The sequence below is a fragment of the Cyphellophora europaea genome (genome assembly GCF_000365145.1).
Source record: "Cyphellophora europaea CBS 101466 unplaced genomic scaffold supercont1.4, whole genome shotgun sequence".
NCBI lineage: Eukaryota > Fungi > Ascomycota > Eurotiomycetes > Chaetothyriales > Cyphellophoraceae > Cyphellophora > Cyphellophora europaea.
The window spans coordinates 2,133,065-2,155,455 of record NW_008481810.1 but is presented as its reverse complement, the minus strand read 5'-3'; the positions used below and the strand labels follow the sequence as shown (position 1 = coordinate 2,155,455).

At 54.3% G+C, this 22,391-nt stretch overlaps 10 protein-coding genes across 10 annotated transcripts; 6 read left to right on the top strand and 4 right to left on the bottom strand.

The window, feature by feature from the left end:
- Nucleotides 1–1,320: 1,320 nt before the first annotated feature.
- HMPREF1541_05046 (uncharacterized protein) lies at nucleotides 1,321–4,965 on the top strand (the record flags this gene model as incomplete). The annotated part of the gene is made up of 1 exon (XM_008719387.1): nucleotides 1,321–4,965. The coding sequence occupies one exon, from the start codon at nucleotides 1,321–1,323 to the stop codon at nucleotides 4,963–4,965; it is 3,645 nt and encodes a 1,214-aa protein (XP_008717609.1).
- Nucleotides 4,966–5,369: 404 nt separating this feature from the next.
- On the top strand, nucleotides 5,370–5,701 carry HMPREF1541_05045 (mitotic-spindle organizing protein 1; the record flags this gene model as incomplete). Its single annotated transcript, XM_008719386.1, has 3 exons — nucleotides 5,370–5,444; nucleotides 5,500–5,577; nucleotides 5,627–5,701. 3 exons carry the CDS (start codon nucleotides 5,370–5,372, stop codon nucleotides 5,699–5,701), a joined length of 228 nt encoding a protein of 75 aa, XP_008717608.1.
- Nucleotides 5,702–6,543: 842 nt separating this feature from the next.
- On the top strand, nucleotides 6,544–7,454 carry HMPREF1541_05044 (uncharacterized protein; the record flags this gene model as incomplete). The annotated part of the gene is made up of 2 exons (XM_008719385.1): nucleotides 6,544–7,167; nucleotides 7,221–7,454. 2 exons carry the CDS (start codon nucleotides 6,544–6,546, stop codon nucleotides 7,452–7,454), a joined length of 858 nt encoding a protein of 285 aa, XP_008717607.1.
- A 1,518-nt stretch (nucleotides 7,455–8,972) lies between these two features.
- Nucleotides 8,973–10,127, top strand: HMPREF1541_05043 (uncharacterized protein; the record flags this gene model as incomplete). Its single annotated transcript, XM_008719384.1, has 1 exon — nucleotides 8,973–10,127. The coding sequence occupies one exon, from the start codon at nucleotides 8,973–8,975 to the stop codon at nucleotides 10,125–10,127; it is 1,155 nt and encodes a 384-aa protein (XP_008717606.1).
- A 407-nt stretch (nucleotides 10,128–10,534) lies between these two features.
- Nucleotides 10,535–11,822, top strand: HMPREF1541_05042 (uncharacterized protein; the record flags this gene model as incomplete). The annotated part of the gene is made up of 3 exons (XM_008719383.1): nucleotides 10,535–10,548; nucleotides 11,201–11,504; nucleotides 11,658–11,822. The coding sequence occupies 3 exons, from the start codon at nucleotides 10,535–10,537 to the stop codon at nucleotides 11,820–11,822; spliced, it is 483 nt and encodes a 160-aa protein (XP_008717605.1).
- A 435-nt stretch (nucleotides 11,823–12,257) lies between these two features.
- On the bottom strand, nucleotides 12,258–12,939 carry HMPREF1541_05041 (uncharacterized protein; the record flags this gene model as incomplete). Its single annotated transcript, XM_008719382.1, has 2 exons — nucleotides 12,258–12,644; nucleotides 12,694–12,939. 2 exons carry the CDS (start codon nucleotides 12,937–12,939, stop codon nucleotides 12,258–12,260), a joined length of 633 nt encoding a protein of 210 aa, XP_008717604.1.
- A 1,960-nt stretch (nucleotides 12,940–14,899) lies between these two features.
- On the bottom strand, nucleotides 14,900–15,709 carry HMPREF1541_05040 (uncharacterized protein; the record flags this gene model as incomplete). The annotated part of the gene is made up of 1 exon (XM_008719381.1): nucleotides 14,900–15,709. The coding sequence occupies one exon, from the start codon at nucleotides 15,707–15,709 to the stop codon at nucleotides 14,900–14,902; it is 810 nt and encodes a 269-aa protein (XP_008717603.1).
- Nucleotides 15,710–16,429: 720 nt separating this feature from the next.
- On the bottom strand, nucleotides 16,430–18,180 carry HMPREF1541_05039 (uncharacterized protein; the record flags this gene model as incomplete). The annotated part of the gene is made up of 2 exons (XM_008719380.1): nucleotides 16,430–18,091; nucleotides 18,139–18,180. The coding sequence occupies 2 exons, from the start codon at nucleotides 18,178–18,180 to the stop codon at nucleotides 16,430–16,432; spliced, it is 1,704 nt and encodes a 567-aa protein (XP_008717602.1).
- A 596-nt stretch (nucleotides 18,181–18,776) lies between these two features.
- On the top strand, nucleotides 18,777–19,567 carry HMPREF1541_05038 (uncharacterized protein; the record flags this gene model as incomplete). Its single annotated transcript, XM_008719379.1, has 3 exons — nucleotides 18,777–18,809; nucleotides 18,860–19,350; nucleotides 19,417–19,567. 3 exons carry the CDS (start codon nucleotides 18,777–18,779, stop codon nucleotides 19,565–19,567), a joined length of 675 nt encoding a protein of 224 aa, XP_008717601.1.
- Nucleotides 19,568–19,848: 281 nt separating this feature from the next.
- On the bottom strand, nucleotides 19,849–22,152 carry HMPREF1541_05037 (uncharacterized protein; the record flags this gene model as incomplete). The annotated part of the gene is made up of 1 exon (XM_008719378.1): nucleotides 19,849–22,152. The coding sequence occupies one exon, from the start codon at nucleotides 22,150–22,152 to the stop codon at nucleotides 19,849–19,851; it is 2,304 nt and encodes a 767-aa protein (XP_008717600.1).
- Between the last annotated feature and the right edge of the window lie 239 nt (nucleotides 22,153–22,391).

Sequence of the window (22,391 nt, the reverse complement as noted above, 5' to 3'; positions counted from 1 at the left end):
ACAGATGCTTCCGCGACCGCACCGTGCCGATGTACCAGTTTCGTGAGTGAGTATAGATTGCATCACCCACCCTGAGTCTTGCCGCATACGCCTGATCAACAGTGGTCTCTGGTGCATTGCTTTTGGCTTGCTTCTGAAAATCACCCTTGGTGTTTTTCCCGCTGGGGATTTGGATGAAGCCACGGAAATATTGGACAAACCCAACCACCACGCTACCTCCCTCTGCAACAGATTCCTTGGCCACGGCCTTGATCATTGTATGATGAGGGTCATCAAGTGCGCTTATTAGTGCTGACCTTGTTCCATCGTCTTCGTTCTCTTCTGTGTACAAGGCCATCCAACGGTAGAGAGGGTCGGGAACCATTGCATTATGGTTTTATATCCACCAGTGTTTCAATGTCGTCTCGGTCCGTCACTGGCACCAGATCAATATCCATGCTGCCTTTCGGAAGTTTTGAGCGCTCGACCACGGCTTGGTTTTGCGGGAGCGCCGGACGACTTGTGTGAAATGCTTCTTCTTTGTGGCGAGTTTCGGATTTTCACTGGTAGGCACTGATCCAGGAGAGAGCTTACCCAAAGGGAAGGCGCCTGTCCTGAGAAACTTAGATCGATTCGTAAAGAGACCTTGTACGCAGAAATGATGTTCGAGCCTACATACGATATACACTACTACCAGTACTGAGTCAGACTGTGGAGTCTCCACCAATTCCAATGCCAAGATGTTCCAGCTGATGTCAATGGTACATTATACATGAGCTTCCTATCCAACCTAACCACTCGTACCAAGATCAGCTTGTCTCATCATCTATGCCATGGACTTCCCAAATCTCGAAATCAATTGCACCGTCTCTACGAAGACGCTTGAGTCTGTGATTTGAATCTACTATTGAGTCAGATCCAGAGCCACCTGTCATGTAAGCTGCTCACACGGAGGTCGTCAAGTGCAAAATGCCTCGCTTTGCGACTTTCGCGGCATGAGTCCCTTGGGAAGGACGGAAGGCAGCTCATTTGATGTGGTATTTCAATGTCTCTAACTCTCGAAGCTGTCAATTAATCCCTTGAACCACTTGCGCGTCCGTTGCATTCTCACGGCGCGTGCGCGTGGCTGGGAATCATGTTCATCCCTTGCAGGATGAACTGGTGCACCGCCCACCACCCCCAACCCTCGCTGCGCTCAAGCTCATGCGATGATTTTCCTACTGTCAATGTTTCAGCGCGTCTTACTCACTGTGTTAACGATTCACTGCTACTCATTGCCTCTAGAGCCCAATCGATGTACTTGACAGACCGCCAGAAGCCGGTGAGACGAACTCAGCGTGAATGCGCCGGCCTACTTCCTTAGGAGCCTGCCTCGCAAGCACACTTTTGCTTGTGCGACATGCGAGCTCTGCGCCTCAGCTTGTGTTCCCGATCAACGCCCAGGTGCCTCCCGTAGCTTACGCTTCCCGACCATATCAATTCTCGTTTGCGGATACCACGTTCCATTCAGACAGCTCGTCGATATCATACAACATTGGCAGCGCACCAGAATGGCTGTCTCTCGACCCGAATACACGAACGCTCGAAGGTACCCCGGGAACTTCAGATGTCGGCGCCGTTACTTTCCAAGTCACCGCGAGCGATAATACTGGCCAGACATCCGCAAGTGTCACACTTGTGGTAGCAGACGGCTCAAGTCTCAGCACGGGCGTGTCGATTACATCCTCTTTACGCGCTGCTGGTCAAGTACAGGAACCTTCAACACTCTACCTCAATCCATTGACATCGTTCGCCATTCTATTTCCGCCACAGCTATTTGCCGGCACCTCGTCGTCAACAGTCTACTACGCAGTCACAGAAGATGACTCGCCTCTTCCACCATGGATTCAATTCGATGCGCAGGTATTGCGTGTATCTGGTTCCACGCCCCCAATCATAAATGCAAGTGCGCAGCAGCAAAGCTACGGCGTCAAGCTCGTGGCCAGTAATGTCCCAGGCTTTGCCGAGGCTGCCGTTGTATTCAATATCATTGTCGCTAACAGGATATTCGCTTTCCAGTCAGCCTCAGAAACCGTGAATGTGACGAGCGGCCAAGAATTTCAATCCGACACATTTCGTGATATCTTGTATCTTGACGGGAAGCCAATCAGCTCAGCAGACTTTCTGGGCGCTCAAGCGAGCTTACCGTCCTGGATGAAGTTGGATGAAGAGAGCATTATTCTCAGTGGAACAGTTCCAGAGGACTTTTCGGCACAGACTGTCACGATTACCGCGCAAGATAGGTCGAACGATGAGGCAACTTTGGCCGTGACCATACAGCCAGCTTCTACCGGTACACCAGAAGTCGCTCTCAACATTACGGCATATCCGGGAGAGTACCTCGACTACGAGATCCCGGAATCGATTACCGACGCAGCAGACGAGGTGACGGCCAGTATAAACACTGCGGCACCTTGGCTAGTCTTCTCAAGCGATAACTTGACATTCCATGGCCAAGTGCCAAACGATTTGGGCCAGCGCGTGTTGAGCTCGTCATTAACGGTGGTGAAAGGTGTCTCACGGACTACGTATCCAGTCCAGATACTCGTGGGAGCCGCCATTGGGTCTACACCAACTCGGCCTGGTCCATCATCTACAGGATCTTCTGATATAGCTACGTCTACACCTGCCGGGGGTAATCAAGCCGACAACAGCCCGCGCGTCAACCGGCGACATATCTTAGCGATTGTCCTGACTACGGTCTTTTGTGTACTCGGAGTTGTACTAATAATTCTGCTGTGTTTGTGTTGGCGGAAGCGCAAGAACAAGAAACAAAAGGACAAAGAGGTGTCAGACGATGAGCAAGCAACGTCTCGCAACAGTGCCGCGAGTTCAGAGTTTCAAGCCACCCCGTACGATGGGATTGACGATGCCGAACCTCCGGCTGTGGTCAACAAGACATCGAACCGGAGCAGCGCCAGAGAAATGCTGCAAACCCCCGTAAAACCGCCGCAGGTTGAGCTACCATGGGCGCCGGATTCGCTGAAGCGGGCTAGAACAAGACTGCAGAAGCGCCAGAAGCCTCAAGCCCACGAGTCTTTTGATTCAAACTGGGGCGACTTGATGCTCACTCCTGCTGGGCAGAAAGGATCCCCTAGCCTGGCCGCTGAGCCAGCTTCAGCTGATCTCCTCACACTGCCTGTTGATGAGCCCTCAACGTCGCCGAAGCGGAAGCGGAATGATGGACCTGCGCTGTTCCAGAGAAAAAGGGTCAGCAGAGAGCCCGCAGCGGCATACCCTGAACGTACCAATTCACAGGCAACCAGCCTACGTTCTGGATTACCATCCCGTCTATCCGCGATTGTTGGCGTTGGCCACGGCTCCATCATTCGCTCACCTTCTTCCTTGAAATCGGACAATCCATTTCGTATTTCGCAAGCTCCCACCCGCTCATCCTGGGCTACAACGTATGGAACCCTGAACGGCAGAGACAATGCTCGCCCCTCTATCGCAACCACAAATCTTGATCTCTTCCCTCTTCCGCCGTCGACTTCGGCCCATGGGGAAGGACTCCCTGACGATCAAAGTGATGACGGGCTCCATGGACCATACGGTTCCATGGCACAGCGCTCGGATTCTAAGATCGCCAACAAGCCCGCCAAAAGCCGATCAGTTCGTGCTGTCCACACTCCTCAAGACCATCCATACAACCTGCCTGGACCACAAGATACCGAAGCCTTCTACCAGGCGCGAAAAGACTGGTACAATGAGCGCGCTCGCGCCGAGCTCGAAGGCCTGTCGCATTTCTCGAATTCCGGCAGCCGCACGCCATCGATCAGCCGCTTCAAACCTGGGACGTCGGCCATCCGGCCCTCCAGCAGATCCTTCAGCCCTGGCTACCCATTCTCAAGCACCCGAAGCGGCACCTTCCCAATTTTCGAGGCGAACGAAGACGGCATGATGGAGGGTCTCAGCACTCCTGCAGGAAACATCTATATGCCCTCTTCGCCCCCATCACCGAGCCAGCGGACTCGTGAGCCGCCTTCTTCTGCGAACTGGAAGCGCTTGATGCCGGCGTCCTCGTCGGCCGCTGCCTTTGGACCATGGGGCATCCGGGCTGCGCCTTCTTCAGATCAGCCAGACTATGATACCCCACTGCCGCAGCGGCAAGACCCTAGTAGACATGAGCTTATCCGTACGGTGTCCATCTCCAGCGGGCAGTTTTCCAGCGCAGTGTCCTCCAGCTCCACCTCGCAGTGGGAGGACATGGAACCGCGCGAATCGCTTGCTGTGCAGAGACACATGCCGACGCAAATGCATACACCCCCAGCTGTTGTGACGGTACCCAAACGCATACCACTCCGGTCACTGCCGCAGACGACGGCGGCGTCAAGGATGAGGCCGCCAAGCAGGCGTTCGCCCAGTGCAGGACGCGCCTCATCAAAGGCCCGAAATAGTGGCAGGAGCAGTGGTTATGTCCACGGCTACGGCGGTTTGGGCATAGGCGCGGGCGTCGATAAAGAGATGGACCGAGGCGGAAAGGCAGGAGCTAGCATCGAGGAACAGACGGACAAAATGCTATACGAGCTGGGCATGGATGAAAGGGGGGAGCGACTACGGGACACGGCGAGCAGCTTTGGGGGCAACAGCGCGGTAGCGAGCCCGCGTCTGGGAGGGTGGCCACCAATGCCATTTAGTGGAGGCAGGGAGACGACAGGCGACGAGGGAGAAACGGAGACGGGGACAGGGACGGAGAGTGAAGGCTTTGTTGGTCGGGCGGTGGGGAGGATGCTAGGCCGAGCGAGAGCGAGTGGAGGAGGATTTGGAGGTTTGAGGCTCGGGGACAATCGGAAACGCGTCGTCAGTGTTGATAATAAGGGTGACGGGCCACAGAGTCTGCGTGGGAATGGTGACAGCAGTCGTCCTGACAGTGGAGGTGGGTCTGAGAACGAGCTACCCTGGGGCGGAAGGGAGAAAAGTCACAAGGGGAGCCTGCGGTTCATCTGATACTTCGTTGTTCTCGGCTGGATGGGATTCATTTCCTTTTGTTAACCATTGATAACCCTTGATAATGCACAGCTTGAATACCTGCTTATTCGAAAGGACATGGTTCTGAAAGACCCAGAGTGTACGGTGCAGCGGATAGGTCCGAGATAGACATCTAATTCATACTACAGCTCTTCTCCATTGCTAAGGTATAGGTGAGATATATCATGAAATCACTACAACGTACAGACTATGTATCCGGGGTACTACTTATACGTGCGCAGGGAGGCACGGCTCTGGCGTTTTAGCGCGTTTACCATTTCTTGGCGCGCTTCTTGCTGAAGCCCTTCGCAGCTCCCCTTCTTCTTTCCATCTTGCTCACCGGCCCAGGTCTGAAAGTGATATCGAAACTACTGTCAACAAACATGTCAACTAAAGAGTCAAAGAAGGAGAAGGCTCGCGAAGTCATCGACATTTTGCAAGAGATCTCGGTCCTCTTAGTCCGTGTCGCACGCCAAAACAAGGGGAGGTCCACACGGCTGACAAGAGATACAGAACACCCAGCTTGATCGCACTCAGCTCTCATTATGTGTCTCGCTGATGGAAAATGGGGTAAATCCGGAGGCACTTGCTGTGAGTCTGGACTGAGCCCGAGTGTGTGCTCATCTGTTGACATTGGCAGAACGCTATCAATCAACTCCGGCGTGAGAGAGTCGAAACTCAGCCTGAATCCGGCATGTCAAGTCAGAATGATTGAGGATGGGCGGAGATTCAGCAGACGTTCAATGTCAAGAACAAGCACATCCTACCCGACTCGATCTACAGCGTAGCAGCACCACCGAGTTGGGGCCATCGGTGCGTTTGTCTGCTACAATGCAACTCAACGAACAGGAGGTTTGCTTTCTATCCGCAACATTCCCCCAGGCAATGAGCAACGCGCAACGCAAAACCACGTGCTAGCGCAGTTTCTATTTGCGCACCGTTTTCCAGGTGCCTGAGAAACCAGGTCCTCAGAAACAGTCACTGGCTACGAAGGCACCGGCGAGGTCACCGCCGTTAGCGAAAGCGGCAAATGACTGGGCCCCAGGCACGAAAACGGGAAAACTGGGCAAAAGTTGGATTCGGCTAGGCGCGGGCTGGCGCTTGCTGCCGCACGGGCCTGTGTTGGCCCAGCACCGCCGGCCTTGCCAAAAACACTGCCTAACCACATCAAGGCCGAAGGCTGGGCACAAATCACCAGAATGACGTCGCTCCGCAATGTCCAGCACGTCGATCGCAGTGGCTGAGATTCCTGGCTACGCGACTCTCAGACAACTTCAAGACAGACGCAAAATCCAAGACCCTCGAACCATGTTTGCTTCAGACATCACTGGTTGACAGCAATCCTGCATTGTTCCTGGCGCCGGCTCCTGCCACGAGTATAAGCTTGTAACACAGCCCCATCTTCCTCCTTCTATCCATCCTTTGCATATCTCCCTTGCAAAGGCTCTAAACCAGCGTTGCGCCTTCCACCTTCTCGCTGACCTATTTCATTCTCACCCCAAGATTGTTCTCAACGTACTCGATCATTTGGATCACCGACACGCCGACACACCGACAATGCGGCTGACCTCGATTCTCACGCTCACCTGCTCGATAGCGGCCCTGGTCCTCTCGTTACTATGCTTGTTCGCAGGCTCCAGCCGATCCTTCCTGCAGAGCGCCGATGTCATGACCCTGAACGTATCTCAGATCGGCCAGGGTGAGATATTCAACACGACTTCCGACCCTGACGACAACTTCCTAGATGATCTCGTCAATTCTGCCCAGGACGTCGCCAACGATCTCATCGGCGATGCTGCCGATGCCATCACCGAGCGTCTCAATATCTCCGACTTTTACGCCGTGCACGTCATGAACTACTGCGAGGGCATGTTTGAACCCAATGGCACCGCCGACAACGCCAAGAAGAATACTACCAACTGCTCCGAGCGCAATGCCCTTTTCCACTTCAATCCCTCCGAGATCATCGAGGAGCACTTACCTAGCGGTATCACTCTGGAGGACTTGAACTGGCCTGAAGACATCGACAGAGCTGTGGATGCCATCCGTGCCGCGAGCATTGCCATGTTCGTCTTCTGGTGTGTTGGCATCGGCTTCGCTGGCTTCGCCATCATCGGTTCCGCGGTCAGCATCTTCAGTTCCGGACGAGGCACCCCTTGTGGTGTCTTCGTTGTCTCATTCGTACGTACCTTGTTACCAAATTTCTTGTTGCCACGCGCTAACTAGTTGCAAAGATCTCGTTCCTTTCCCTCGGCATAGCCTCCGCCATCGCGACGGCTGTCATGGCCAAAGCAACCGACGCCATCAACAAGTACGGCCAAGACATTGGCGTCTCCGCCACCAAGGGCACAGAGTTCCTCGGCATGTCCTGGGGCGCCACAGCGGCTATGCTGGTGGCTACCATTCTTTCTATTGCGCAGGTCTGTGGCGGTCGGCGAGACAAGGGTTTCAAGTCGAGCAAGATCTGAGCGGCGAGCATGAGAGTTGTCGCAAAGGGACTCCTGGGTGTGAATTTTAGCGCTGTATTTTAGCGAGGGTTTGTGCACTAGATGGTGGCAGAACGAGAAGTATGTAATGATATGAGTCTTTTGAACTGCCAAAAATGGATGGGCAAGTTTCGTAGTACCCTCAATTGTGGCTATGTGACGCCGGGTGCGTGATCTGCTGGCCGCGATCCGACCATTCGTGGCTCATTTTGCAAGGTGGAAGAATCTACCATGTCTCTCTGGAAAGCGGCATCTTTTCGTTGCAATCTCTCAACTCCACCGCACCTCAGGAACCGTGTCTGAAGATAGTCTCGCGGCTTGTCGAGGTCTTGCGGCTCATGATCCTCGTCTTGACGCCGAACGCAAGTCCAGCTTCAGGGCCGAGCCTCCTTTTCGAACACTCTCAATATTTTCTCATCGCAAGATGAGACTCGTCCAAAGACCCTGGCTATATCAAGCAATATCTGGCAAACTCCAATTGCTAGATCAGGCTCGACGGCACTGACAAGCAGGCTGGACTGATGGCAAAGACAATTCAGCTCCATGGGCAACGCGTACAAACGTATATATCCGGCTGTGGGTAAGCAAGCCAGGAGAAGTCGGTAAAGGGAGACCTTGCCCAGTCTATCGCCTGCAGAGGGCGTGCAAAGCGGAGCCCATTATCGAGCTAGCAAGCATGCTGTCGGCGATGGATTCTCCCGCAATTGAAACTTGCAGCTGTTTTTCACTGCCGCTTGAGTCTTATTTGAGGCTGGTTTGATCATCCTGGGAGCGCATCCTACCCGATGTTCGAGTCGAAGAAATGGCTGGTGCAAACATTTTGGTCACTGATTGACAATCAGTTGGCTCGGTAGCAAATCTGCTTGATATGAAACTTGCGGATGAGCAGCTTTCAGCTATTCGACTATGTCACTCATGGCTACCGTCATACTTGCTACTTTCCACAGCTCCTGTGGCTGAAGTCAAGAAAGAGTTGCTTGTGAAGGTCATACGACGTTGCTTATTACCGGGTCCTTTGCTCCGGGAAAAGGCGATGCTTCGGCTATTAGGCATCACGGTGAAACTGTCACCTGAGTCTGACCGGAGTGTGACAACCTCTCCGCGCTGTGAGTGAAGCCATGTGCCAGGCTGTCTCCTACACGGGACAATGCTCGGGCCGGCTGCGGTTGCCCTTCACAAGACGGATATAGAGCTATATTATCCCCTAGCGCCAACCCTTATGACATAAGGTCAAACGCACTCGAGGACACCCCGCCAGAAAGTTGCTTCTTGACCTTCATCCCACCCAAAAGTGTCATTTAACTCACACCGCACATTGTGCTACTTCGAGAACTTCCTGCTCCTCATCACACCACTGCGTTCGCCGCGTCTCTGCTTCAGCTATCTGAGTCTCACCAACTGTAAGTAGCTCACGCAGTGGGCAAACTTTAGCTTGAACCTGAACTGACCGCTCGATCACCGCAGTCTCCAAACCTACCAAACTCTTCCCAACTCAAAACCATGGCTCCCATCGCTGTGCACTTTGGCGGCGGCAACATTGGTCGTGGCTTCATTGCCGAGCTCCTCCACGAGTCTGGTTATGAGGTCGTCTTTGTCGATGTTGTCGATGATCTCGTCAACAACATTAACAACACCAAGTCGTACAAGATCACCGAAGTTGGTGCTGAGGGCACTAAGACCAAGACCATCACCAACTACCGTGCCATCAACTCCAAGCACAACTTGCAAGATGCCATCGATACCATCAGCAAGGCCGCTATCGTCACCTGTGCCGTTGGTCCTACCATCCTCAAGTTCATCGCTGAGCCCATCTCCAAGGCCATCATCCAGCGTACTGAGGAGAAGCCTCTTGCTGTCATTGCCTGCGAGAACATGATTAATGCCACTGATGCTCTGCGTGAGCACATCATTGCAAAGACTCCTAAACCCGACCAGGACAAGATCACTTCCAAGGCCGAGTATGGCAACTCAGCCATCGACCGCATCGTCCCCACTCAGCCCGCCGGTGCCAACCTCGATGTCCTCATCGAGTCCTTCTACGAGTGGTGCGTCCAGAGCACTGGCTTCAAATCTGGTATTCCCAAGGTCAACGGTATCCACTGGGTCGAGGACCTCGAGCCGTTCATCGAGCGCAAGCTCTTTACTGTCAACACCTCCCACGCTACTGCCGCCTACTTTGGCTACCAGAAAGGCAAGAAGACTATCCACGAGGCTATGGCCGACGAGGATATCAAGAACGAGGTCAACGAGGCTCTCAAGGAGACTGCTCACCTGATTGTCAACAAGCACGGCATCAGCAAGGAGGAACAGCAGAAATACGTTGACACCATTGTCAAGCGTATCTCCAATCCTCACCTTGAGGATGTTCCTGTCCGCGTCGGTCGCGCCCCTCTCCGCAAGCTCGGCCGCAAGGAGCGATTCATTGGTCCTGCTGCTCAGCTCGCCGAGCAGGGCTACGACGTCAAGGCTCTCCTCGGTGGTGTCGAGATGGCTCTTCGATTCCAGAACGTCGAAGGTGACGACGAGTCTAAGGAGCTCGCCACCATTCTCAAGGAAAACTCTGCTGAGGATGCTACCACCAAGCTCACCGGCCTCGAGTCATCTCACCCCTTGTACAGCAAGGTCCTCGAGCGCGTCAAGAAGGTTCAGGGCTAGCTCAGCTCAACTTGACATGGTACCCACAGGTCCATAATATTGTCGAGGTGTCGGCTATCAAGATGGAATGTGAACATGAGCGATGATTACCACAAGGACGAATTCCATATTCAAAAGTACAGCGGGCTTACACGAAAGCATGATTTTAATCTTTCTTCAGTTCGATCACACAGAAGATTCGACATTCTGCACGGATAGACAAGACTTCTTTGATTGTTCGATCAATGATGCCTGGCTTTCATACATGGTCAGGGGTTGAGCTTGTCGAACCTCAGGATCAGCCTCGAGGGGAGAGCAGACCTCCATATGCTCAGAGTGGTCGACGGTCTTAGGACTGTCCTACATTTAGATAGATCGCATGACAATGGAAGCCATCAAACGATCCTGTCGTATCCGCTTCATCCATCATGTCTGCCCTATTGTAAGTCATACGATCGACTCCTTGACCTCATGACTGTCCCTAGGTCTTGATGACCTCGACAGCACAGCTCGTAGCTGCCCGACATCAACTTTGTACATACTACGAAACCCAGGCAACATGCATACGAAGACGTGCTCCCTCAGCTTATGCAAACCCCCTCCAGCTGTGGTTTGGCTCTGCTGACTTTCGGCCGTACGTCGCCGTACGTGGCCTTAGGCCATGCTCTGCCCTGAACGAGCAGTCTCCCCAGCCTGAATTCTGCTTATACGTCAATTGCTTGATTGACAAGACTCGAAAGCGACACAATCCCATCTGATATAAAGCAGCTATCCTATTCCCTTTGGTATCGTTCACCAACCTTGACGCAATTTACCTGTTTCCATCATCTTCTAACCAACACGCACAGTCCGGCCACCCACTCCTCTCGACAAACTCCATCTCCCCGGACTTTCTAGATCGCGCCCCCCGTCACCACGCACACCCTAAAGTCTTACGGCAACCTATTACCTCCCCGCAGCGGTACATGCCTCCAACAATGACTTCCCACCCCCTATCCCTCTCCACCCTCCCCACCCTCTTCTGCACAGCCTGGTCCGCCCCCCTCACCGACCACAACGCCACCCACTTCGCCTCCACTCTTCCACCCCACCAGCCCCAGCACCGGCGGCACCTACACGGACCACGGCTTCCGCATCCGCCGCTCCAGCCCCTCGCACCTCGCCAACCACTTCAAGATCCAGCAGACGGCGCACCCGGACTTCGCCATGTCTCTCGACCCGGCCTCCCCCATCTACTACCACGCCACCTCCGACGGGGGACGCATCCGCCACGAGCAGCGGCAGAGTGAGTTTCCGGACGATCAACAAGGGGGACGTTTACGCACGATCTGCCGCGGAATAAGGCCACGGGCCGGAAGTGGGGCGTTGGACCTCGTGGTGCGGCATGGGACGATCGAGGTGAGTCCTCTCTCCCTCCTGCTCTACTTGGGAGACCCTGTATTGGGAGAGTGTAAGTGGTATGCTTTTTACCATCCCAGCATGGCCGGGGCATCGTCATCTCGTTATCCGGAAATGCTCTCGATGCAAATCTTACTGACACTTTTCTATAAGCGGTGTGACGAGTGGTATGACTGGAGTGCTCGGACGGAGATGGGGGTCGCAGGGAACGGCGATGAGGCAACTGAGGTGAAGACTTGGGAAGCGTGGGTGCCAGAAGATGGATATCATGTGCTCGGGGAGGGCGACTTCGATCAGAGGACTCTGGACAAGGCCTGAGCGATGCAAACAACAATGCCTGGAGAATGGGAGAAGAGACTCTACAATGACCAATGAGTTCAGAGATAATTTTGAATACCCCTATGAGACGAGACTAAAAAGATAATTCGACTGATCCCTGTGATCCCTGTGATCCGTTCGCAGGTGCTTGCTGTCCATTTAGGCCATCCCACCGTTGTCATGAGAACGTACCAATGAACTCCTGCCTATGAACAAGTACACTATCACTGGACAACGGCAACGATAGTCGGTGATAAGGTCATGTGGCTAAGACGTTGTCGTATCTTGAGTCGCCGACATTATTGCAAGCTCATCTCCCCCTCCCAAAAGTGCGACTAAAGTCAGTTACATGTCGCGGCGTCGGGCACGGATGGAGAAGTCGTGAGCTGGTGGAGTTGGAGTGCTGGGCGGCAACTCTGGCAGCGGTGGTGCATCCTAAGCACGCTGATGCTGGGGCATCTGAGGCATACCGGCATATTGGCCACCCTGGTTCTGCTGTTGCTGCAGCTGCTGGTAATACAGAGCCTGTTGCTGTTGTTCTTGTGTCATGTAGCCAGCATTGTGAGCAGGGGCGCGAGGCATGGCTGGAGGAGGTTGAGGCATGCTCGAAACGTCATCGGGGGAGGCAACATCATCAGCACCATCAACACCGTTATCGCTGCTGGGCTCTGGGGCGTTCAAGCAGGCTTGAATCAGATTCTTGCCCTCAGCCTTGGTGACGAGAGGCTGGAGTTTGGGTGTGGTAAAGGTGTAGACGAGGCCAGTCTCGGAGACGACTAGAAGCAGCACTTGGGTGCCGGTGAGGACCGAAAGCTCGTACGCCTGGATTCGGTCAGTGAGGTCTTGTGCACAGGGAGTAAGCGAGACAAACCTTCTTCATGATTCCGGCTTTCCTCTTGGAGAAGGTGATATGCCGGCGAGACTTGTCCTGGATAAACTTGATCTCAATCTTTCTCCGCTCACGGCCACCTTTCTCGTCATCGTCGTCATCATCCTCACCGGCCATGGAAGCTCTGTTGTTGCGCTTCTGACCACGGGTGTCGCCACCATTGCCAGCAAGGTCATCACCAGGCGATGGCTGGTCGAGACCGGCGGAAGGGTCAGTGATATCGGCCATTGTCAAGACAGGTTAGACAAGGACTTCTAGAAAGGGTATCAGCATGATTGATTGTGGAAAGCTGATTGCCTTGTTAGGAATGGATCGTGGCACTAACCTGGTTTGGGCGAGAGGTGAAGCGATGGAAAGATGTCGACAGTATTTGCCGATGAGCAGTCTAGGACCTATAGTCAAGTCAAGTCAGTAATGAGATGACACAGCTTGAGCGAAGCCACAGTAAAGATGGAAGAAAACGCGTCAATGGTCAAGTAGCAGTTGCGTGCGCGCTCGGGCTCGACGCCTAACGCGCGATGAGGTTGACGACGCGACAAGGCAAGAGGAATGAAAATCTGGGGGAAACATACACAAGCTTTCGGCTTTGATGACCAAAATAATTTGCAAGAGTTAAGAAACTGGAAAGCAGAATCGTGAGTGGATTGACGATGCAGGACGGTAAACCGCTTTGGATGGCAAAGAGTAGAAAGAGGAATGGAAGGAGAGGGTCGGGGCAGGCCTTGGGCGGCTGCCACTTCGGCTTCGGCGTGAAGACGCGGGGCAGGGCAGGGCAGGGCAGGGCAGGGCAGGCGCGTCAAAGCTTGGCGCGCTGGGCGCCCAACCTGAACTTTCAGCCCTAAAGTCCGGGCCTATAACCAGCCCCTCGAGCACCCGATGAGCCATGGTGCGACAGTCAACAGCCATCACTACGGCGGTGATGTCGACATGGGGTCATCTCAGAGGTGCATGCTGGGTGGTTTTGAGGCAGTCGTGCAGGGTTCAGGAGGATCGTTATGGCACGAAAGTCATACTCCAGCCCGCAGCGCAACAAGGGAAGGCGCGTCTCTCGAATGGGAAGTAGATCCACGCTTTCGATTGATTGGGAATGGACAACACGACTTGAAGTGTTGGCACGTACCTTTTGCCACGCGGCTGTGCTGCCCGCAACAGAGTTAGAGGTGTCGAAGAACACGCCGGATGCGTTGCCGTACGAGGGTGCCAATTCGAGTTGTCGAACAGAAGGTGGTGCAAGGCGTGCCTTTGGGTGATCGAAGACGCTGGGAGGAGACGAGAAGAGAAAGAAACAGAAGGGGAATAGTGCTCCCTCACTTCCCTTATGTAGATTGGAGGCCTCATGCTGGCACTGTCATTGGCGCCATCCACCTCCACCACGCCTCCACCGTGCCTCATGTCATTTGTTGCTATTTGCTGATACCAGGCGGATCAAGTTTTCCCCGTCACTCCTCTCGCCGCGCCGGTTTTTCGCTGGCCGCTTTTCCTCTTTGCCATGCTTCTCCAGATTTTCCAAGCAGATGGATGATCAAAGTGCGAAAAGCCGTGTATACCGCTTTGAGCCATATCAACATGTCTTTGGCATCAACCGTGCTACTTTCTGCCTCTATTGTCCCAACCACATGCTTAGAGTCTGGCCCTCGCCACGATCGGCACCTTGAGGCACACTAGCGTGGCACTCCAGGCAGCTAGCGTCTTCCGGCTGAATCATCACGTACTGCCTGCTCCCCAGCTCGCCATCTCCAGGCGGTCTTCCCACCCTCCGTGCATCTTGCTCTGCCGCCCCCAGTCACCTCTTGAAAGCGACGCCATGCAACTCTGCTTTAATCCCGAGGCTCCCACACACCTACGGCCTCCGTATGCGGCACGTCATTATTGGAATAGCGCGCGCGTCCAATTAATACCCCCCAGCGCCTGCACTCAGGAACAGGCAAAGTAATTACTCTTTCCATCCGGCTCTTGCCGGAACGGTTCGCCTTGGGGGCGGGCGTGTCTAAGATCGCCCTCGACTGCAAAGCCCTACGCTCTGTGTAACCATGCCACCTCGTGTCAGCAAAGGGGCCATCCCACATAAGCCGCCGCCCACGCCATTCATCTGTCCCTACTCCGTAGCTTGGGTACCTTTGGGTGCCGCGTTGTTCGTGCAGCACTACCCACACCGCTTCCCCAACCTCCTCCTGCACTCTCACACACACTAAGGCGGTATCGCCTTTCCCTGCCAATCCCAACACTGGCCACGATCTCCATCTCCGAGTCCCTTCACAACCTCCACTAGATGCTCAGCACTAAACCCGGGGCTAAACAGTTTCTCCTTGGGCGTGCTTTTCCAGAACTCCTCACTCAAGCTCGTCTTCACCGTTCCTGGATGCAAACTGACGCACATCGCATTCTTTCCACTTTGCATTTGCAGATAAATGTCCACCGACCGGGCTAGCTGGTTGACCCCAGCCTTGCTTGAGCGGTAACTATACCAGCCGCCCATCCTATTGTCCCCGATCGACCCTACCCGTGCGCTCATGAACCCAAGCACCGCTTGCCCTGGTAGTCCCTGGATGGCTTCCAGCGTGGTCGCCTTCCGCGGCAACAGCCCAGTGAAATGCTTTGCCAGCATCATAGGCGCCAGCAGATTCAGCTTGAGCGTCTCCAAGGCTCCCTCGAACTCGATCTTATCCGGCGCCTTCTCCGGAATCAGCATGCCTGGAATTGCCAGCCCCAGCCGTAAATGCGCGTTCTTGTCTTTCTGCTTGTTGCCGTACCGCTCCTTGCAGTAGCCCGCCAGGTCCGCAATCGAGGACTCCTGCAGCAGGTCGCACGTCCGCACCTCCAGACGCTTCCGCTGGGCGTCGGAAACATCAAGAGACGCGAGAAGTCTCTCGGCGGTGCCGTCTGGATCGGAGCGCGCGGTGGCGACGACGGGCACGCCGGCGGGTGTCGTGCGTAGAAGATGCCGCGTGAGGGCTGCGCCGATGCCGCGCGACGAGGGCGTGACCAGGATCCATGCCATCGTCGCTGGTCTTTCTCCCTTTACTCCGAGATGAGGTGATGTGAAGGTTAACACGGACCTCAGCCCCCTCCACTCCTCAGCTTGATGTTGATAGACAAAAGTCGACCACGCCGGAAACACCGTAAAAACGACGAATTGACTGAAGTTTGACTTTGCCGTTCCGTTTTCGAGCTCCTAGCAGCTACTCCGTACCACTTAGAGCTTGCGGCACAACTATCGGTGCATGAACTCGCAGCTCGCTTAGCACATTCCCGCAGTAGCCTTTATGCAGCCATCATCTCGGACGAAGAACCTCGCAGTAGCAGGAACAATAGTACTTGGGGCTTTGAAGCAAGGCTGCGCCTAGTTTACGGCGGGTTGCAGATTGGAAGGAACCGTTCTCACATATTTATTTGGGTAAACAATTATATTCCAATTCGGTAACTTTGACATCACCATCTTGCCTCCGCTCAAGTCATAAGCTTTGGGCCATAACCGCGAATCTCCAGACCAAGATCCCTAAACGGTCACTAAGATGGTGGCCTGTGTCTACTTCGTGTGTACCAAGCATCACGGTTTACTTCCGATCATGTGCTACCCTTCCCTGTGCTCGGAAGTTACCCGTCTATCTGGTGCGCGCAAAACACACATAAAAGAAAGCATGACTTACGAGGACAAGGCTCGTTAATAATAGTTCCTCTGGGGCTGAAGTTTCGCTGTTTGCTCATATAATTGCGGCTCCTACCCCTCGTCCGCGCGATCATCACGTTCGCGGGCCTCGTTCGCCATATTCTGCTCCTCCTCTCGCAGCTCCTCGCCGCGCCTCGCATCCCATCGACTCGGGCTCGGTGCATCCGCAAATCTAACGCTTGCGCTCCGCTGCCTCCTATGCTCTCCGCTTTGCTTCCGGATGCCCGTGGGACTAACACTCGCACTGGTCCTCTCTTGCTCCTTGATGTGCACGCTATTGGAGCTATGGTCCGTCGTGGTGCTGACAGCCTGCGAGGAAGCCGAGTCCCCTCGTCTGCGTGTTTTGCGGAGCGCCTTGTGCGTAAGGAAAGGAGAGGCTCCTGGTAGAGAAGCAAGGAAGTCGGAGTTCTCGTATGGGCCATCATCATCGAGCTCGGCCCAAATATCGCGGGAGATGGCTGCTTCGGGGTCCGCTGGGTGTATGGAAAGTGTCGGTGGCCGAGAGCGGCGGCGACCGACCAGAAGTGGCGTTTGCTCGTTCAGGCTGGAGCGTGAGGCGTTGGTAGAGGAGCGAGAGCGTGTGCGAAGAAGAGACTCGCGCGATTCGTCTTCGGATGTGCGCATCATGCCCATGCCGGGAGTGAGGGGTGTGGAGGGATCCAGTGTTGCGGGCGCCGGCTCTTCGGAAGGAACTTCCTCTAGACGGCAAGATAGAGCAAAGACGCCCACAAGGAGAATAAAGGTACCCATAGCCACGAGGCCACCATGTAGCGCGCTCAGCTTCGAAGCTTGGTGGAAATATATGAGACCGTCTAGGATCGCAATTATGTTGTAGACGCAAAAGACGAAAGGGTATAGCACGCTTGTACTGCAGAGGCGCAAACCAAGATGCAGGTAATAAAGCTGAGTCAGGGCAAAGAAAAGGAGAGCAATGAGAATCAACCAAGATTGAAACTGATTGAACTGGTTATTCCGGTCAACGATTGTTCGGACCAGGAGCTCCACTGCTGATTTGGCAACCAGCAAGGAGTGGGCGGAGAGAATGCCAGATACCAACCCATAGGCCAGACCTCGAGCGAGGCGAAGTCGGTTCACTCGTATTTGTAGCGGTATTGGTAGCGAGCTTGTGAATGAGCGTTTGAGTCCTGTTGCACCTATACTCGAGATGGAAGCGGAGCGAGGGCGCTCGGTTTTGAGGAAATGATTCTCGATATGTCGGTGAGATGACCATATCTTGAGAAAGTGCGCAATGAGAATGGTGCCTACCACGACTATCAATGTTCCAGCCATCCAGACGATGAAGTTCCATCTCCTCATCAACTCCAGCAGTTGTGTCAAACTATGCGCCGGCTCCCCAATGGCACCAAACGTCGCAATGAGCGCGGCACCACCGCATGTGAGAATTGTTCCAATTATAGAGTACCGTGTGAAGGGCTCTCCGAGAAGCAGCGTGGCAAAGCCTGTGTTGAAGACAAGACCGGAAGCCTGCAGTGTGGAGAGCACAGGCAATGGAAGCGTTGTGATCTGGATGGTACTGCCCACAAGATTCGAAATGACAAACATGAACATTCCGAGTTGCCATTTTCGTCGCTTATAAGCCGGTCGACGGGTCTCAGCAGGATCTTTGGCGTCCTCAACCAAATGCGATTTTCGTTGCAAGGTCAAGCCCAGGCTCTGAATGGAAGTGGAGAGGAGTCCGACAATGATTCCAACCTAGATCTGTTAGCATAATATGTATAGATTCATATCAATTCTCTTACAGCGATGCCCGCCTGAGGCGACAGGTCACCGAGCTGGCCCATCTTGTCGGATGCTTAGCCTGAGAGGTGAAGGAGAGTGCAACGTAGGCTGCGGACGCATGTTGGAGGCACCTCAACGATCGTGCTTCTCAAGACAAACCAGCATAGTCTCTGGAAACAGTGGCGGTTCGGTGGGATGATGTTGGAGAAAGTGAAAAGGAGATGAGGAATGAGTTGCTGCCCGCAAAGAGGCGGTCGACAACAAAGTGTCACCTGCGCCGGAGGTGAAGTCATAGGCCCATACGACGTGTAATTGGTCGGATCCCAGAGCTTGGGCTCCATACCAGTCTCATCGACGCCGGCTGAACGTTCCTGCATTTGGGGGAGCCTGCTGCTGGTGAATTGACTGCAGCAAGCAATATCTATCCTGTAAAAGCACCTGCTTCTGCTATACACGTCTCTTGCAACCACTGCCCTGCACATAGTCACCGCGGCGGCCAGCACATCTGCTCAGAGCTCTGATCTGCTCGTGTCGATACATTATCGTTTTAACCTGAGAGCTACCTACCTCTATTACCAGCCAAACCAACTCCGCGCAGGTGGTACCTTTCGTCGCTTCTCAGCAGTCTAACCGCCGCCCCTGCGGCTCCTTCAGCATCATGTCGTCCAACCACGCTCTCTCCGACGATCAGGTGCGTCCTCTCCTCGCAAGACCTAAGCAGCATGCTAATGCCCCCACCAGGTCGCAAATGAGCTCAAGAAGATGACGGCCTTCATTCGGCAAGAAGCACTCGAGAAGTCCCGTGAGATCCAACTCAAAGCCGACGAGGAATTTGCAATCGAGAAATCGAAGCTTGTCCGTGAATCCACGGCCGACATTGACGCCGAGTACGAGAAGAAGTTCAAGCAGGCCTCCATGTCGCAGCAAATCACCCGCTCTACACAAGCCAACAAGACGCGACTACGTGTACTGTCTGCGAGGCAGGAGCTGCTCGACGAACTATTCGAGAAGGCGAGGGGCAAGCTGGGTGACGCGAGCAAGGGGAAGCAGTACGACGATACGCTCAAGGACCTAATCCTCGAGTGCATGTATATGATGGGCGAGAAGAAGATTGGTCTCAGATGCAGAAAGGCCGACAAGGGCAAGGTCGAGTCTGCGTCGAAGAAAGCTGGCGAGGAGTACAAGAAGAACATGGGCGGCGAGATTGAAGCAGTGATTGATGAGAAGAACTGGTTGCCAGAAAGCTCGCAAGTTTCCCAGCAACTGATTGTATGAGGATGAGGACTAACAGTTGGCAGGCCTGGCGGCGTCTTCGTCCTCAGTGGCAGCGGCAAGATCGAACTCAACAACACATTCGAGGAGCGGCTACGTATGCTGGAGACGGAGGCACTACCGACGATGCGGGCGACCCTCTTCGGGGAGAACGAGAACCGTCATTTCCGCGATTAGGCTGGTCTCACACCCTGCAAAGATTTGTCGGCGGGCGCACGCGATACGGACCTCATAGAAGCCCCCGGACTCTCTTGATTTTGGCGACTAGCACGAGTATCATGGCAGACGGACATCAACACCATAGCGTGGCGGTTGACTTAGTACGTTGGCAGCGGCGAGAAGGCTGCGTGTTCTTGCTCTATTACTGCTCTAGCGACGGGTTGTACTCTACAGCTTAGGACAAGCGTACTTCTCTATATTATGGTTCGCTGCAATGACATGTCGTACCCCACCAATCATTAGGTCGGATCTTCAGACAGCCTCTCGGAGGCCTCTTCAAAGACCTGCGTACTCCCTGAGCTCGGGGTCCAGAATTTCTCCTCTTTGATCTTGCCCTCAACCTGGTCTTCCTTGACCTTGGCCAGAAATCCCTGCATGATCGCCCTGCCTCGCCCGACGGCTCTCACCTCGTCTCCGTCCCCGTACTTGCCCGTCACTTGATCAAAGATGTGCTTTTTCGGAGGCGGTTCCGTCCTCACCGCGTAGAGTAATCGGCGATACACACCCTCCAACTTCTCCTTTGCTTCTGTGCGCTTCATGTGGGTCGCGCCCGTGTCGGCAATGGCAGTGGTGGTTCTGCGAAGAGCGGCCGCCAACCCATCAACCTCGCGATTGAAGTCTTTGACGCTTGCGAACTGTGGTGTCGGAAAAGCATCGGGGATGCCACCGTTGGAGACGGCTATGTCTAGAATAGTGATGCGGGCGCGGAGTTGCGTGTAATTCAGTGTGGTACGGTGCTTGGCGGTAGCATAGTCGTCGGACGTACTGATCAGAGTAGTAAGCGCAGGCAAGTCAACTTTGGCGGGCTGTGCGAAAGAGAGGCTGCTGTTGCTGCTGCTGGTAACACCGAGCAGGAATGCATGCGCTAAGTTCATGCGGACGTTGCATTGCAGAGGAGTTCCCGGGGGGATGTGCTCAAGAAGAAGCGCCTGTAGTGTCGGATCCATCAGGTTTGCGACCATATCGGTGAACATATGCGACGCCACATGGAGTGCTGCTTCTGTCGCTAGGTTGCCACCTAAAAGGCCTTGAAAGAGCAATTCAACCTTTGCTGCGATTCGTGAGTCAGCCATAACGTAGGCGTCGATAGCGATCCGACACAGTATTGAAGACAGCATACTCAGGGCTTCAAAGCCCATATGAGGAGACATCCTGATAAAGACCTCCAGCACAGAAATAAGCTCTCTGGGCATCAGGGGTGGGCGTTGACGGGGATGTTGTCTGGCTTCGAGGTGCGTACTCGAATCAATACTTGATGAGTGTGCACCTATTGCCCTGAAACAGGCTTGAACATCGGTTGCCGTGATGTTGGTTCGAGCCCAACTCCGGGCTCCTTGCTCTAAGGATTCGAGATAGGCGTAGCGTAAACTGTAGTTCGGCTCTGTTGGCAGCGCATTGAAAGCCCAAGTGAGCGTCTGATCGTCAAGCACTCCTTCATTGGCCAACTCGGATATGAAGCCGGACATGAAAGCGCGAGAGCGGCCGTCATCGTCATAACTACGGAAGAGGTTGAGAGGCACGGATCCAGCCGGAAAATCGACTTCGGCAGAAGATTCAAGAGCCCAGTCTATCATTCCCTTGGGCCCGAAGAAGGAGAAAGACGGTTCCTCGGATAGCGCCTCTGTGCGACGAACAGCACCCATCAGCCGGTCAGCCTCTCCCTCATCGGCACCCACATACTCTTGCAGCTTAGATACGAGATCACCCGTGGACGCTTCCTGATCAAGCTCCCGCAAGTGGCTTTCGTATCTTTCCCGTGCTTCTTTGATCTCACCAGCTGCTTTGACATGAGCTTCTTGTTGTGTCATGTATTTGCTCATATTTCTCGACGCTTTCATCGCTAGGATCTCTCGGATCTTTTGTTTGCCTACTATTGGGTCGGACCGGCCATTTGTGAACAATCGTAGGGTACTGATCCTCTCCGCCTCACGGTTCTTCTCTTCGAGCTCGGGCGGCGATGAAGCAGAAGTCTCATCATCATCTTTTCTCCATCCAAAGATGTCGGTGAGAGACGTTAGAGACTCATTGTCATCCGAATCCGAGTCTCTCACTGCTATGACTTTGCCTTCCTTCACTATGGTCTGCGTCGAGGCCGGTAAAATGGTGGGATTCACCGTGCTCTCATTCCTCTGATTCGCTGGCGTTGGCGATGGCGATCCAGCCGATGAATATGCTGTAGCGTCGTATTCAGGTGGAGGCGCACCCTCTAGATTGCGGTTATCGGTTGGAGGAGGCGCAAGCGCAAGCCCAGGAAGTATCCTGCTGCTCTGAGGCGTCCGAATAGCAAGGGTTTCGGAGCGGGGTGTGGTTATTGAGCTGTGTGATGGTGACTTTGGCGTGGAGACTGCTTTTTGCGGTCGCCTCCTCGGAGGCGTAGACGGGCGCGGAGGAGAGATGCGCTGCGGGTCGCTGGCACCATCGACCTGCTCGTTAGGCTGTGGTGAGGAGCGCTTCTGAGGTATCGTCTGCTTTGTGAGAAACCTGGCGCGGGCGTAGGGTTTGAAAAAGTCCGCAAGATCACGTTTCTGCTGGCTCGGGGCCATAATGGCCGCTACCGAAGCCGGCAGGAGAGTATTGCAGGTATAAGTCGAGGTTATACGCAACGTCTGTCGCAAGTTACGGCTAGCGTCACTGTGGGGCCAACGACGCGGGCGCGCGTCGCGCAAGGCGTTCGGCGGTTTGGCTTGGCAAAATCTGGTTCTCTTAAGACACCTGACTCCACCACCTCCTCATCCTTCTGCTTCTAGGCGTATTGTTTGCTTAATTAACCATGATTGGTTGC